The sequence below is a fragment of the Myotis yumanensis genome, unplaced genomic scaffold, assembly GCF_028538775.1.
Source record: "Myotis yumanensis isolate MYYU_CA2020_CCGP unplaced genomic scaffold, mMyoYum1.0.hap1 SCAF_5, whole genome shotgun sequence".
NCBI lineage: Eukaryota > Metazoa > Chordata > Mammalia > Chiroptera > Vespertilionidae > Myotis > Myotis yumanensis.
The window spans coordinates 34,719,156-34,731,598 of record NW_027223756.1 but is presented as its reverse complement, the minus strand read 5'-3'; the positions used below and the strand labels follow the sequence as shown (position 1 = coordinate 34,731,598).

General features: G+C 41.3%; 1 protein-coding gene and 1 non-coding gene across 2 annotated transcripts in view; both read left to right on the top strand.

The window, feature by feature from the left end:
- The first annotated feature begins 3,566 nt into the window (after positions 1–3,566).
- LOC139011914 (small nucleolar RNA SNORA7) lies at positions 3,567–3,706 on the top strand. The gene has a single exon (XR_011471724.1). It is a non-coding gene; the product is annotated as a small nucleolar RNA SNORA7 (small nucleolar RNA).
- Positions 3,707–4,698: 992 nt separating this feature from the next.
- HSPA4 (heat shock protein family A (Hsp70) member 4) overlaps positions 4,699–12,443 on the top strand; it is a 48,295-nt gene continuing 40,550 nt past the window's right edge. Inside the window, exon 1 of the mRNA XM_070415005.1 lies at positions 4,699–5,017. Coding sequence (XP_070271106.1) covers positions 4,911–5,017 — 107 coding nt within the window. The 5' untranslated portion in view covers positions 4,699–4,910. The remainder of the gene's footprint in view (positions 5,018–12,443) is intronic.

The window sequence follows — 12,443 nt, the reverse complement described above, 5'->3', positions numbered from 1 at the left end:
AACACTGTTTCTTTATCAAATTACAAATATACACACCCAGACTCCTCTTTCATCAGGAAAGGTGAGTTATTATCAGAGGCCACAAGACCTTATAAAGTCATGGTCTTTGAGTCTTAGAGCATGTAGAAAAGAGCATTGTCCTGAGACAAATGACCTGTTTTCAGCTGAAAAGAAACCAGCACAGGGTACACCGAGTCCTGATGAATTTGATAATTAAAACAAAAGATGGTAAAGAAAGCTTTGTAATCTGTAGAAACAGGATGGCAACTGCTACTATAGCAGGATAGCTCCCTGGGCCGGGTGGTGAGGAGCAGGGGGGAGGGGAGGGGGGAGGAGAGCTGGGAGTCCTTCCACACTTTGGAACAGGACAAGCCAGAGTAAAACTGGGCTGAACAGGTCAGAGTCATATTTCTGCTCTCAACAGACCAGACCAACAGGCAGGACTTTGGGGTGGAGATGGAATGCCAGCTGCTAGAGGTGGAAGAAGGCTGTGTCTGGGGCTGGTTGAAGAGAAGGTGGAGCTGATGGACACAGAGGTTGTGAGTCAGGCCAGGAAAATTTTTGTTGATCAAGAGACCTAGATGAAGGGGTTAAGTTTTCATGATCATATCAGCTTCTGTGGCTTGGAGAAATCTGGGCGAAGTTCATCCAGCATTTTAAGATTATAAAGAGAAAAAGGGTGGGACTGATAGTGATGCCATATGTGATATCATATATATATATATCAGTGTAATCAGCCTGAATAAGGGCAAAACTTGGGCTTTGGAGAATGAGATAACAATGGTGCTATGTAAGCAGACAGTTTGGCAGAATGAGGAAGGACCCTAGGATTTCAGCCAACTTGGAGTTAGAAGTGAACTGTAATGGTAGTTTTTATATCAGAAGAGCATATGATTAGAAACATGCTTGAGGGGAAAAATCGGGAGTCTAAATTGTATTCTACTACTCCTTAACTTTATAATTATACTTCTTATATTGATACTTGTATTTATGATTAAACAAAGTGAAACAGATTTTCTACAGGACTTCTCAGAGCCTTTAAAATGGTGATATTAACCTATTAATATTTCATGGCACACTGTCCTGGGGAATATAGTTTGGGAAAGGCTGGTTTAACCTAATGTTAAAAAAGTCTGTCAAGGGCGGGGGGGAAAAAAGGACACTTATGTAATACACTTTGTAATACTTTTAGCGAAAAATAAAAAAAAAAAAAAAAAAAAAAAAAAGAAATGATAAAATTAGAAAAAAAAAAAAAAAAAAAAAAGGCACAACCAAATTCAACCATCATATACAACAAAAGCACTGAAAGGAAGGAATGTATTCCAAAATGTCAATAGTGAATTATTCTAGTTGAATTATTTATTTTACTCTTTTCCCCCATATTTATTTTATTTTTTAAAAATATATTTTATTGATTTTTTTTACAGAGAGAAAGGGAGAGGGATAGAGAGTTAGAAACATCAATGAGAGAGAAACATTGATCAGCTGCCTCCTGCACACTCCCCACCGGGGATGTGCCTGCAACTAAGGTACATGCCCTTGACCAGAATCGAACCTGGGACCCTTGAATCCGCAGGCCAATGCTCTATCCACTGAGCCAAACCGGTTAGGGCCCCTCCCCCATATTTACTTTAATGAGCCTCTATAAGGAATGTGAACTTAAAGAAAGCAGTGGTGTAGTATAGGAAAACCATGTTGAAGTCAGAGTTTTCAAAGCTGTATGATTTTGAACAGATTACTCAATTTCATCAGGTCTTACTTTTCTCTATAAAATTGGAAAATAATACCTACCTCATGGGCTTGCTATGAAGATTAAATGAATTATAATATCCAAATCACTCAGCACAATGTCTAGCACATACTGTAGGAGCTAAAGATGAGGTAGGGTATGGTAATTATCATTGAGCAATCAGTTTTATAGAGTGTAATATAAGAGTTCTGGCTTAACTAAGGGCACTGGTCCACTGACTATGAGATTAGGGAGACCAGAATACACCATTATCTGAGCTTTTAGCTTCCTCCTGAAGCAAAGAATTGTGGAAGCTGCTCCAGAAAGTATATTCTTCAGGACATTTGGCAGGGATGATTATAAATTCCCAATTTTGAACCTTTTGTCTCATTGATGAACAGCCTATGCATACTGTATTTTTAAAACAAACAAATACCTTCCTGATTGCTTGGTGCTAAATTTAACCATTGTATGAGAGAAAGGCATTTAATAACTTCCTTCTTCTAAAATACTCGATAGCCATGGCTGGTATGGCTTAGTGCAGCGGTTCTCAACCTGTGGGTCGCGACCCCTTTGGCAGTCGAACGACCCTTTCACAGGGGTTGCCTGAGACCATCCTGCATATCAGATATTTATATTACGATGCATAATAGTAGCAACATTACAGTTATGAAGTAGCAACGAAAATAATTTTATGGTTGGGTCACAACATGAGGAACTGTATTTAAAGGGCCAGAAGGTTGAGAACCACTGGCTTAGTGGATAAAGCGCCAGCCTGCAGACTGAAGGGTCCCAGGTTTGATTCCGGTCAAGGGCACATGCCCTGGTTGCCGAGCTTGATCCCCAGTAGGGGGCATGCAGGCAGCAGCTGATCAATGATTCTCTCTCATCATTGATGTTTCTATCTCTCTCTCCCTCTCCCTTCCTCTCTGAAATCAATAAAGATATATTTTAAAAAAAATACTCAAGGTAGTCTGCTGAATAAAAAGAACTTGCGCTTTACTCACAGTGTGTCCAACATTATTTTGGCAATTTCATTGCTTCACAACTGTGATTCTTGGAAACTTGTCACTAAGATTCTTCAGAATTCTTAAATAACTTTTTCTGACTTCATTTATTTAAATATCCCAGAATAGCCTCTTGAGCTATAAGTTTGATGATCCAGGAAACTATTTATAGCAGGATGAGTACTCCCTGTGACCGATGTTAATGTTTTATTTTGAGAAGAACAAATCCTTAAAAAGATTGATAGGGTTGATGGTATTTTAAACTGAAACCAGTGCCAAGGCAAATAGATATGAACTTGGAACATAAAGAGAGATGGGTGTGCCTTTTTGCCAGTTTAGCTAAAGGCTGGGGAGGCCTCCCACAGGAAGGAAGGCAGAGACACAGTGTAAGCCAGAGGTAGTAACTTTTAGGTGGATTAGACACTTCAGCCTAGGGCCTGGCCTCTGTTTGCTCAGTGCTTAATAACCCAGAATAGATTAGTGGAGACAGACTGTCATAATTAAGGCCAATATTGTCTTTGAGGTGATTGATATGCCCTTAGGTAGGAGAAAAATAGGAGAGGAAGGAAGGTCAAGGTCAACCTAAGTTAAAAAACATACACAAAACTCTGTGTGTTAGCGGCCCTTAAAAAATAGAATCACAAAAGTTACTGAGACTTGGAGATTAAGCTTCCCCTTCTTTTGAATCTCATCAAGCAATTTATCAGACATGCTTATTGCTGATCGCACGCTGGCTTCCTCTCCACACCTGGAACACTCCTTAACTCTCAGCAAGTCATTGCTCTCCCAGGTACCCCTGCAAGTGAGGCCCTTAAATTAAGATTAGTTTCCACCTCGCAGGATCATGTCTGGAGAGTGGCAAATATTCTGCCAGCTTCGGAGACAGGAGGGAAAGCAAGCCTGGCAGAGGTACCCATTACATTCCCTGCTTGCTTAGTAGCTGGTGACTGGAAGACACTCTGCAACAATCTAAAAAAAAACAAACAAAAAATAGAAAAAAAAATCATGCCCTAGTAGCCGGTTTGGTTCAGTCGCCCTGCAGTCAGGGTCTGGGATTTGATTCTGGTCAAGGGCTAGATCCCCAGTAGGGGGCGTGCAGGAGGCAGCCAATCAATGATTCTCATCATTGAAGATTTTATCTCTCCCTCTATGAAATCAATAAAAATATATTTAAAAAAACTATTCATTACCTTATGTAATCCTACCACTTTACAGGCTGGTCTGAACGGACCCAGGTAGTTTATCATCTCTGTCCCTTGCATCCAGCTCAGGACTGGTGCTTGGAGTATGTTGGGAATAAAAGTCCTGTAGGTCCCTCGGCCTGATTTAAGGACAGGAGTGCAGTAGAGAATGGTGCGACAATGCGTAATACAAACAAAACAAGAAACCAAGACGGTGGGATCGAGAGTGGATTCCTTCCTTATGCCGGAGCGGAGAGGGCGCTGTCTTTGACTTTGACATACCTCGGCTTATTTGGAGCCATGTTCCAACAGCTGCCCTCCCCACTACGGGCCAACCTACCCCTAGAGGAGTAGGAGAGCCTTCGATACTGGAGCGCAGAAGGTCCCACCACCGGAAGTTTCTTTGGATATAAAGAAAAAGGCGGAAGTAGGCCAAAGATACTTCCTCAGTACTCCGCCTCCAGCCCGCTCTCCTTTCTTTTGGAGGGGAAGTGCTCCCCAGTTCTTTGCCTCGGTGGAGAGCAGCTGTGGCGGATGCTGTGCGCAGCTTCAGTTGGCTAGCTCCGCCCCTCGATCTTTTTTTTTTTTACCTTTCCAGGTTCTTCACGCCTGGACCTGACGTACGCTTGTGCGTGACTGGGGGCGGGATCTCTAAAGGAAGGGCCGGAGTCGAGATCTCGCGAGAACATTTTTTTCCTCCGCAGTTCTCGCTCTGCACCTTCGCTCTCGTCGCAACGAGATCTTTCGAGATCTTCTCCGCCCCCGCTACCCGGCGCCCTCTCTGCGGCCGCTGAGCCGGAGCCGGCCTGAGCAGCACGCTTCGCAGCGGCTCGGTTTCCGAGGACCTAGGCGCTCGTGTGGGCAACCCTACGTCCCTCACTAGCACCGGTCCCCTGGCCTACGCGGCCCACTTTCCGCGCGCCAGCCCCGCCGGGGTCCGTGTCCTGTTTCGCCGGCCGGACCCGGGCTCGAGCCCGAGCTGTAGCCAGCGCCATGTCGGTGGTGGGCATAGACCTGGGCTTCCAGAGCTGCTACGTTGCTGTGGCACGCGCCGGTGGCATCGAGACCATAGCTAATGAGTACAGCGACCGCTGCACGCCGTAAGTGTGGGCCAGGCCACGGCCGCGTGCACTGGGGGATGGGGAGGTAGCATTTGCTTTGGGCTGCGACCCTCTCGGCGGAGGAACACGGGCCGGGGAGTCATCTCCGTTCCGGGCCGAGAGACCGGTGGATACTGGACCCCCGCTGGGTTCCAGGTCACTAGTGGCCGCGATCTGCTGTGTGGTTCTGCGCCAGGGGCGAGGCCTTTTCCCTGTGGCCCGCCGGCTGAGCGAAGCCGTGAGCGGGTACTCGGACCATCGGAGGAGCTGGAGGGCAGGAAGGCCTGGGATGTAGGATGGTCCGAGATCCTCTCTCAGCGAGCAGAGACGAGGCCCAGGGCGTACTGACTTTCATTGAGCCTAACAGAATTCGTAGCTTTGCACACAGCCGGCACTTAATAAAAGTTGAACAGGTTCTCTCGTCTGCCCGCGGCAAGACGTTGGAGCGGCCGGAGTCCCACGTGAGTGGGGGCGGGGCGGCGCCCGGAAGCGAAGGAGCCGGAGAACCCGAGGCTCACGCTGCGGGACCAGAGATCTCAAGTTTGGGGTGGTACGGATATAAATCAGGAAAGGATTTAATAAAATTGATGCCTTGATATCTTTGCATTCACTTTTTTTTCACATCGTTTCAGAATATTAAACTATAGTGGGTCATTTTCTGCTATTCTGTATGCATCCACTTTCACAGTAATCCATTCCAATCAGGGTGTTGTCCACAGTTGTTCATGAATGACCCAGGTGCTCATTTTGACATCTAGAATCATAAGTTATGGGACCAGTATAGACACAGGCCTAAAAAATCAGGACTCACCCAGGACTTTCCTTGGTTAGAGTAAGAATCTACTTTTTGAGTACATAGAGATACCTTTCAATCCATTGTCTTCTTCTTGGACAAAATCTTCTAAGCTTCATTCTGAGCCACACCGGCCAGGGCAGCCTTCCTTTTCTTTAAATCTAAGTCATCCCCGTTGCTCTTAGATCTATACGACATGTAAAGACATTTACTTCAGAGAGGAATGAATTTCTTGCAAACATAAGGTATGAGATGTTACTCTGCCGACACCCAGAAACTATACATATGTTCAGCGCTTGCTCTCCAAAAGCGTGGTTATTAATTTGATTTCTTCAAATTCCTAATGTGGCTCAGTTGGTGGTGCATCGTCCCATGCACCAGAGAGTCACCAGTTTGATTCCCGGTCAGGGCGCGGGCTCCATAGTGCGGGATGCTGTGGATTGATGTTTCTCACATTGATGTTTATCTCTCCCTCTTCCTCTAAAATCTATAAAAACACTTAAAAGAATAAAGAAAAGGAAGGTTGATTTGTTAATTAAAGCTTCAGACTTCTTACACCACTTCCCCTCATGTCTAATTGCCGTGGTTATGAAAGGAGTCTCTTAGAAAGCATTTTTTCCCTCAAATCTGTTGAGATCTTGCTTCTAGTTGTCTGTTCTCTGTTTGGCTCAAATAAAATTTAAAAAAATATATATTTTTTGATTTTTAGAGAGGAAGGGAGAGGGAGAGAAGAAATATCCGTGGGCTGCCTCCTGCAGGTCCCTCACTGGGGATGGGGCTAGCAACTGGGCATGTACCCTGACTGGGAATCCAACGGGCCATCTTTTAGTGCAGGGGAGGACACCCAACCACACCCGCAAAGGCTCAAATCAATTTTTATAAAAATACAGGTTTTAACCTTCTTACAAGAGCAGTCTTGGAAGCACCGTCATCACACTTCCATTCCAGGTACCAAAATATTCCCATTTAAACACATGTAAGGAAAGTAAAGCTTATCTATTAACAATGATCTGCAGTCAAGACAGTCTTGTTAAAGCTCAGTATCCAGCAGCTAACACATTATTTGGCACTTAGCTTCATTTTGTAAATCATTTGTGAATTCGAAAATATGTGTATTTCAAAAGTGTATTCTTTAAAAATGATTTCACATCCAGGCTGTGTTGCCCAGTGGTTGAGCGTAATGTATCAGGAGGTCTCCAGTTGTCAGGGCACACCCCCGGGTTTTGGGCTCCGTCCGCAATAGAGGATGTGAAGGAGGCAGCCCATTGATGTTTCTCTCATTGATGTTTGTGTCTCTGCCTCAACCTTCCTCTCTCTGAAATCAAAAATATTAAAGTAGTTTTTTTTTAAATCACTTAAGAACTAAAATACAACCTTGCATACAAATTTGGTAGAAGTAATCTACAGGAACTTTGCCGTTAGTTTCCTAAACAAACATTTTTTTCTTGACTTAAGACACTTGTTTGCTGTAGCAATAGAAACACTATAAAGTGTTAGAATTAAGTTTCCTTCAATTATTTGCTCTCTATCCTTGCATAACTTTTTCTACATTTTTACTAATATAGTGTGTGTGTGTGTGTGTGTGTGTAAACAAAAGGGATCATATTTTGTAACTGATTTCTTTCACTTATACACAGTGGGGCAAATGTAAGTTTATAGTTGGTATAGAAAATAATACAGTAATTAATAAATAGTAATACAAGAATAAACTTTAGCATGTGCACAACTGTAAACCTGCGTTTCTTCACTGTATTTTAGACATCTTTCAGAGTCAAATATGAATTTATTTAAATATGTAATTCTGTATTATGGCTATGACCTGTTTTCCTCAAACAGATTATTTCTAAAATTTTGCTTTACAAATAGTTTTTCAACAAGCAGTTTTTAAAAAAATGTGTTTTTTTAAAAATTGATTTCAGAGAGGAAGGGAGAGGGAGATAGAAACATCAACTATGAGAGAGAGTCTTCATTGATGATGCCTCCTGCACGCCACCTACTGGGTATCGAGCCTGAAACCTGGGCATGAGCCCTGATCAGGAATCTAACCAGGACCTGGTTCATGGGTCTACCACTGAGCCATACCAGCTGGGCATCCAGTTATCTTTTTTTTCCATTCCTCATCTGAGGATGTTATTTTTCTTTAAATCCTTACCTGAGGATATGTTTTTATTTTTTTTATTTATTTTTAAAAATGTATTTTATTGATTTTTTTAACAGAGAGGAAGGGAGAGAGATAGAGTTAGAAACACCGATGAGAGAGAAACATTGATCAGCTGCCTCCTGCACACCTCCTATTGGGGATGTGCCCGAAACCAAGATAACATGCCCTTGACTGGAATCGAACCTGGGACCTTTCAGTCTCCAGGCCCACAGCCCTTGACCGGAATCAAACCTGGGACCTTTCAGTCCGAAGGCCGACGCTCTATCCACTGAGCCAAACCGGTTAGGACAGGATATGTTTTTATTGATTTTCGAGAGGGAGAGAAACAATGATCAGCTGCCTCCCGTATGCAGTTCAACCTAGGATGGAACCTGCAACCTGGACATGTGACCTGACTGGAACTTGAACCTGCAACCTTTTGATGTATGGGACAATGCTCCGACTAACTGAGCCACCCAGCCAGGGCTCAACAAGTCGTTTTTTATATTTATGTTTACATGTTTTTTTTTTTTTTTAAAGTTTTTTTTTTTTTTTAAAATATATTTTATTGATTTTTTACAGAGAGGAAGGGAGAGAGATAGAAAGTTAGAAACATCGATGAGAGAGAAACATCGACCAGCCGCCTCCTGCACATCTCCCACTGGGGATGTTCCCGCAACCCAGGCACATGCCCTTGACCGGAATCGAACCCGGGACCCCTCAGTCCGCAGGCCGATGCTCTATCCACTGAGCCAAACCGGTTTCGGCTATGTTTACATGTTAATACTGTTATTTTTATTGGATAGATTTCCAGATGTGAAATTGCTAGGATAAAGGATATATATGCTTAGAGTTTTAGTTCATATTGCCATAATACTTTACAAAAACTTAGGTTAATTTATACTAGGAACATAAGTGATTTCTCTGTCTTAATGGGGTTGTGAAGATTAAGGAGTTAAACTAAAGTGTTTATTTAGAATAATGCCTGACATATAGTTAATACCACCTAAGTATTTGCTAATGTTGCCATTATGACTTTTTTATATTTTCATTAATCCTCTTTATTAAGTTATATGTTGGTACAGTAAAATGAAATCTATAGAAGTTTGCCTTTTAGGATTCATCAAATTTGTGGCTGAAAAATGTTTTCATTTTATTTTTCCATCACCATTTATCCCCTCTGTCTTCATCCACCCACAATCACCACACTGTTGTCCATGTCCATGAGTTCTCTTTCTTTTTTGCTCACTTCCCCCACCCCAAAACCCCCAAATACGTGGCTTTTAATGTGCAAATGTTACTGACTCAGGAATTTGCTGTGCTTTAGGAACTATGTCACTCAGAAAATGAGTTACTTGTTCTGTTTGATAACAACTTTTTTGGGTACTTGATAGTTTGGGACTAAGTAACCAGAGGATACTCTGATTAATAACTATTTCCAAATCATTTTGCCACCATCTCTTATTTGATAATCTAAATTAGGGGTCCTCAAACTTTTTAAACAGGGGGCCAGTTCATTGTCCCTCAGACCGTTGGAGGGCCGGACTATAGTTTAAAAAAAAACTATGAACAAATTCTTATGCACACTGCACATATCTTATTTTGAAGTAAAAAAACAAAACGGGAACAAATAAAATATTTGTATTTGCATGTGGCCCGCGGGCTGTAGTTTGAGGACCCCTGATATAAATACTATTGGTTCTCTGGAAAGCTCATTTTCTTAATTTTAAGAAATTAGAGCAACAGCCATCCTAACACTCTGAAAGTACTCACACAAACATGAAACTACCTTTTAAGGATAGCAGCTGTTCTTAATATCCTAATCAGAATGTGCATAAATATTTGGTCAGTAGTATTTCTTACCCAGGAAAGGGAGATCAGTGCCATTCTCTGTCTTAAGATTATTATTTTTAGGACTAGAGTCATAGAAATAAAGATAAGAACAGAGTGTTGAACTTGATTTGAATTAATTTCCAACAATGTCAACCTGTTATTTGGAATGGAGGAAAAGTAGTGTCAAACAGCAAGTGTCCGAGTACTTTACATTTTTAGCAGCATTAACTTGGCTTTGTGTAGTATAGAGGAAGTGTAAGATAGCAGTTCTGTTGTTTACAGCTATAATCGTTCTAGTTGGAAATATGAATGACATAAAAGCACAGTGGAAGTTTATGTACAGATTTAAAATACTGAATTTAGAGGAGACATTACATCAGTGGGGGATGGAGTGATGAGGAAAGGCAGGCATGGGACTTGAGCAAATAGGATTAGAATACATATAGGAAAGGATTGGGACAGTCCCAGGGAAAGTGTAGAAATAGGAATAAATTTAATGGTTTGATTCAAAGTACTCAAGTTTGCATGTATGAGATTTGGAGTCCAGTAGTCCTAATGATTTTGGAATCCTTGAATCGGTTCTTCATTATAAAATGGAGACAGTAATAGGTTTTTTTTCTTTTTTTCTCTCAGAGTATTTGGTAGAACCAAGTGTAGAATGCTTAGCACACTGCCTGGTATATGAAGGCTCAATAATGAAAGCTGTGGAACAAGGGAGTTTGTTCCATGACGGAATAATGCAACCACTGAAGACTTTTCAGAAGATCTGTTGAAGAGAAACAAATTGAATGAGTTTTTTAATCTAGTCTCTTTTAGGACTTATATTTACAGGCATACCTCAATATATTAGGGGTTTGATTCCAGACCATGGCAATAGAGCGAATGTTGCGATGAAGCCAGCCATAGTCTTTTTGCTGGTGGAGAGTCTTGCCTTCAATTTGTATAAAACACACCTGAGAAGAGCAATAAAACTAAGTGCTATGTAAACGAGTTATGCCTGTATTAGAAGTATTCACCTAAATGCTAATGGTAGCCCTCTAGGATCGGAGGGAGATTTTTTTGTGGAATTACAGGTAACATTTTTTTTGTACTTTGTTTTTTTAATTTCCTACTGTGAGCTTGCACTGGAAAGAACTGAACTAGGTTCTAGTGCTGGCAGTAATTAGTATTCAACTTAATCTTTTTGGACTTTCTTCACATTTACATATTAGGTTTCTTTAAGCTTTTAGTTTGAAAAACCCTTCAATTTGTGCTGTTGGACATATTGGTCATTAAATTTTTCTTTTTTAATTGAAGTAGTATTTTTTATTTCTCATGGATAAATGATTTTAAAGATGACTGATTGGATTTTAGTGGACAGTTTGAGAAGGTGAAGCAGAATTTTCATAGAATACTGGTAGGTATATTTTTGTATGAAACTCAGATCAGGGCTTCACTGGACCTATAATAATAGCTAATATTTTAATATCTATCTATCTATATCTATATCTATATCTATATCTATCTATAAAATAGATAAGTATGCTAATTAACCGGGACAACGTAAGGGGTGGACCGGACAGGAGGAGGAGGTTGTACGCGTGGTGTGGGGGGGGGAGAGGGGGGTGGCAGGGGCCTCCTCGTGCCTGGGCTGGGGGAGGGCCTGATGAGCAGCGGCTCCTACTTTATTATATGCCAGGCTCTAATATAAGCCCTTTATAAGTGGATCAACAAAAAATTTTTTGTTTTTGAAAATATATTTTATTGATTTTTTACAGGGAGGAAAAGAGAGGGATAGAGAGTTAGAAACATCGATCAGCTGCCTCCTGCACACCCCTCACTGGGGATGTGCCCGCAACCAAGGTACATGCCCTTGACTGGAATCGAGCCTGGGACCCTTCAGTTCTCAGGCTGATGCCCTATCCACTGAGCCAAACTGGTCAGGGCAACAAAATTTAATCTATAGCAACCATATGAGGGAGGTGCTATAATTTCCCCATTTTAGAGATGAGGAATTTAATGTCAGAGAGGTTAAGCAACAGAGAGGTCACACAGCTAGAAAGGCAGAGAAGGGATTTAGGTAGACTGAGACTGTTTAATTCTAGACCCTTAGCTCTTTTTACTGCATATGTGTTCAGTCAAGTTAATTTCTTCTTTTTTCCCCCCTAAGGATTTATTTCTTTGGTGCGATGGATGGCTTATTGTTAAGGAGCATTTTTAGAATGTAAGAATTAAGTAGTGATACTATATTGATTTTCTATGATATGGTAAGAAAAGTGTGGACGTTTCCTATACTTTACAGGAGTTATATACCTTGTTTGAGGTGTTACTGCTGTATTATGTAGTGAAGATTAATGTTCTATTAGTAACATTTGATTGCTTTGTAAGAAGTTGGGAACTGTTTGTAGTGTGTGTATACATAGACCCAAAAAAAAAAAGATGAATAATTTGAACTGATATAAACTTTCATTTAGCTTTTCAAGATGTATGAAACACTTCTTACTGTTAAAAAGGCAGATGTAGATTTTAAAAGTAAGTGAAAATGTTACCTGACTTCAAGGAAAATTACTTAGAGCAGCTTTGTGCCATAGAATATTCTGTGATGCTGGAAATAGTCTATATCTGCATTGCCCAAAGTCCAACAAGTTTTAATAAGTAGGAATGATTAATTTTTACCTGAG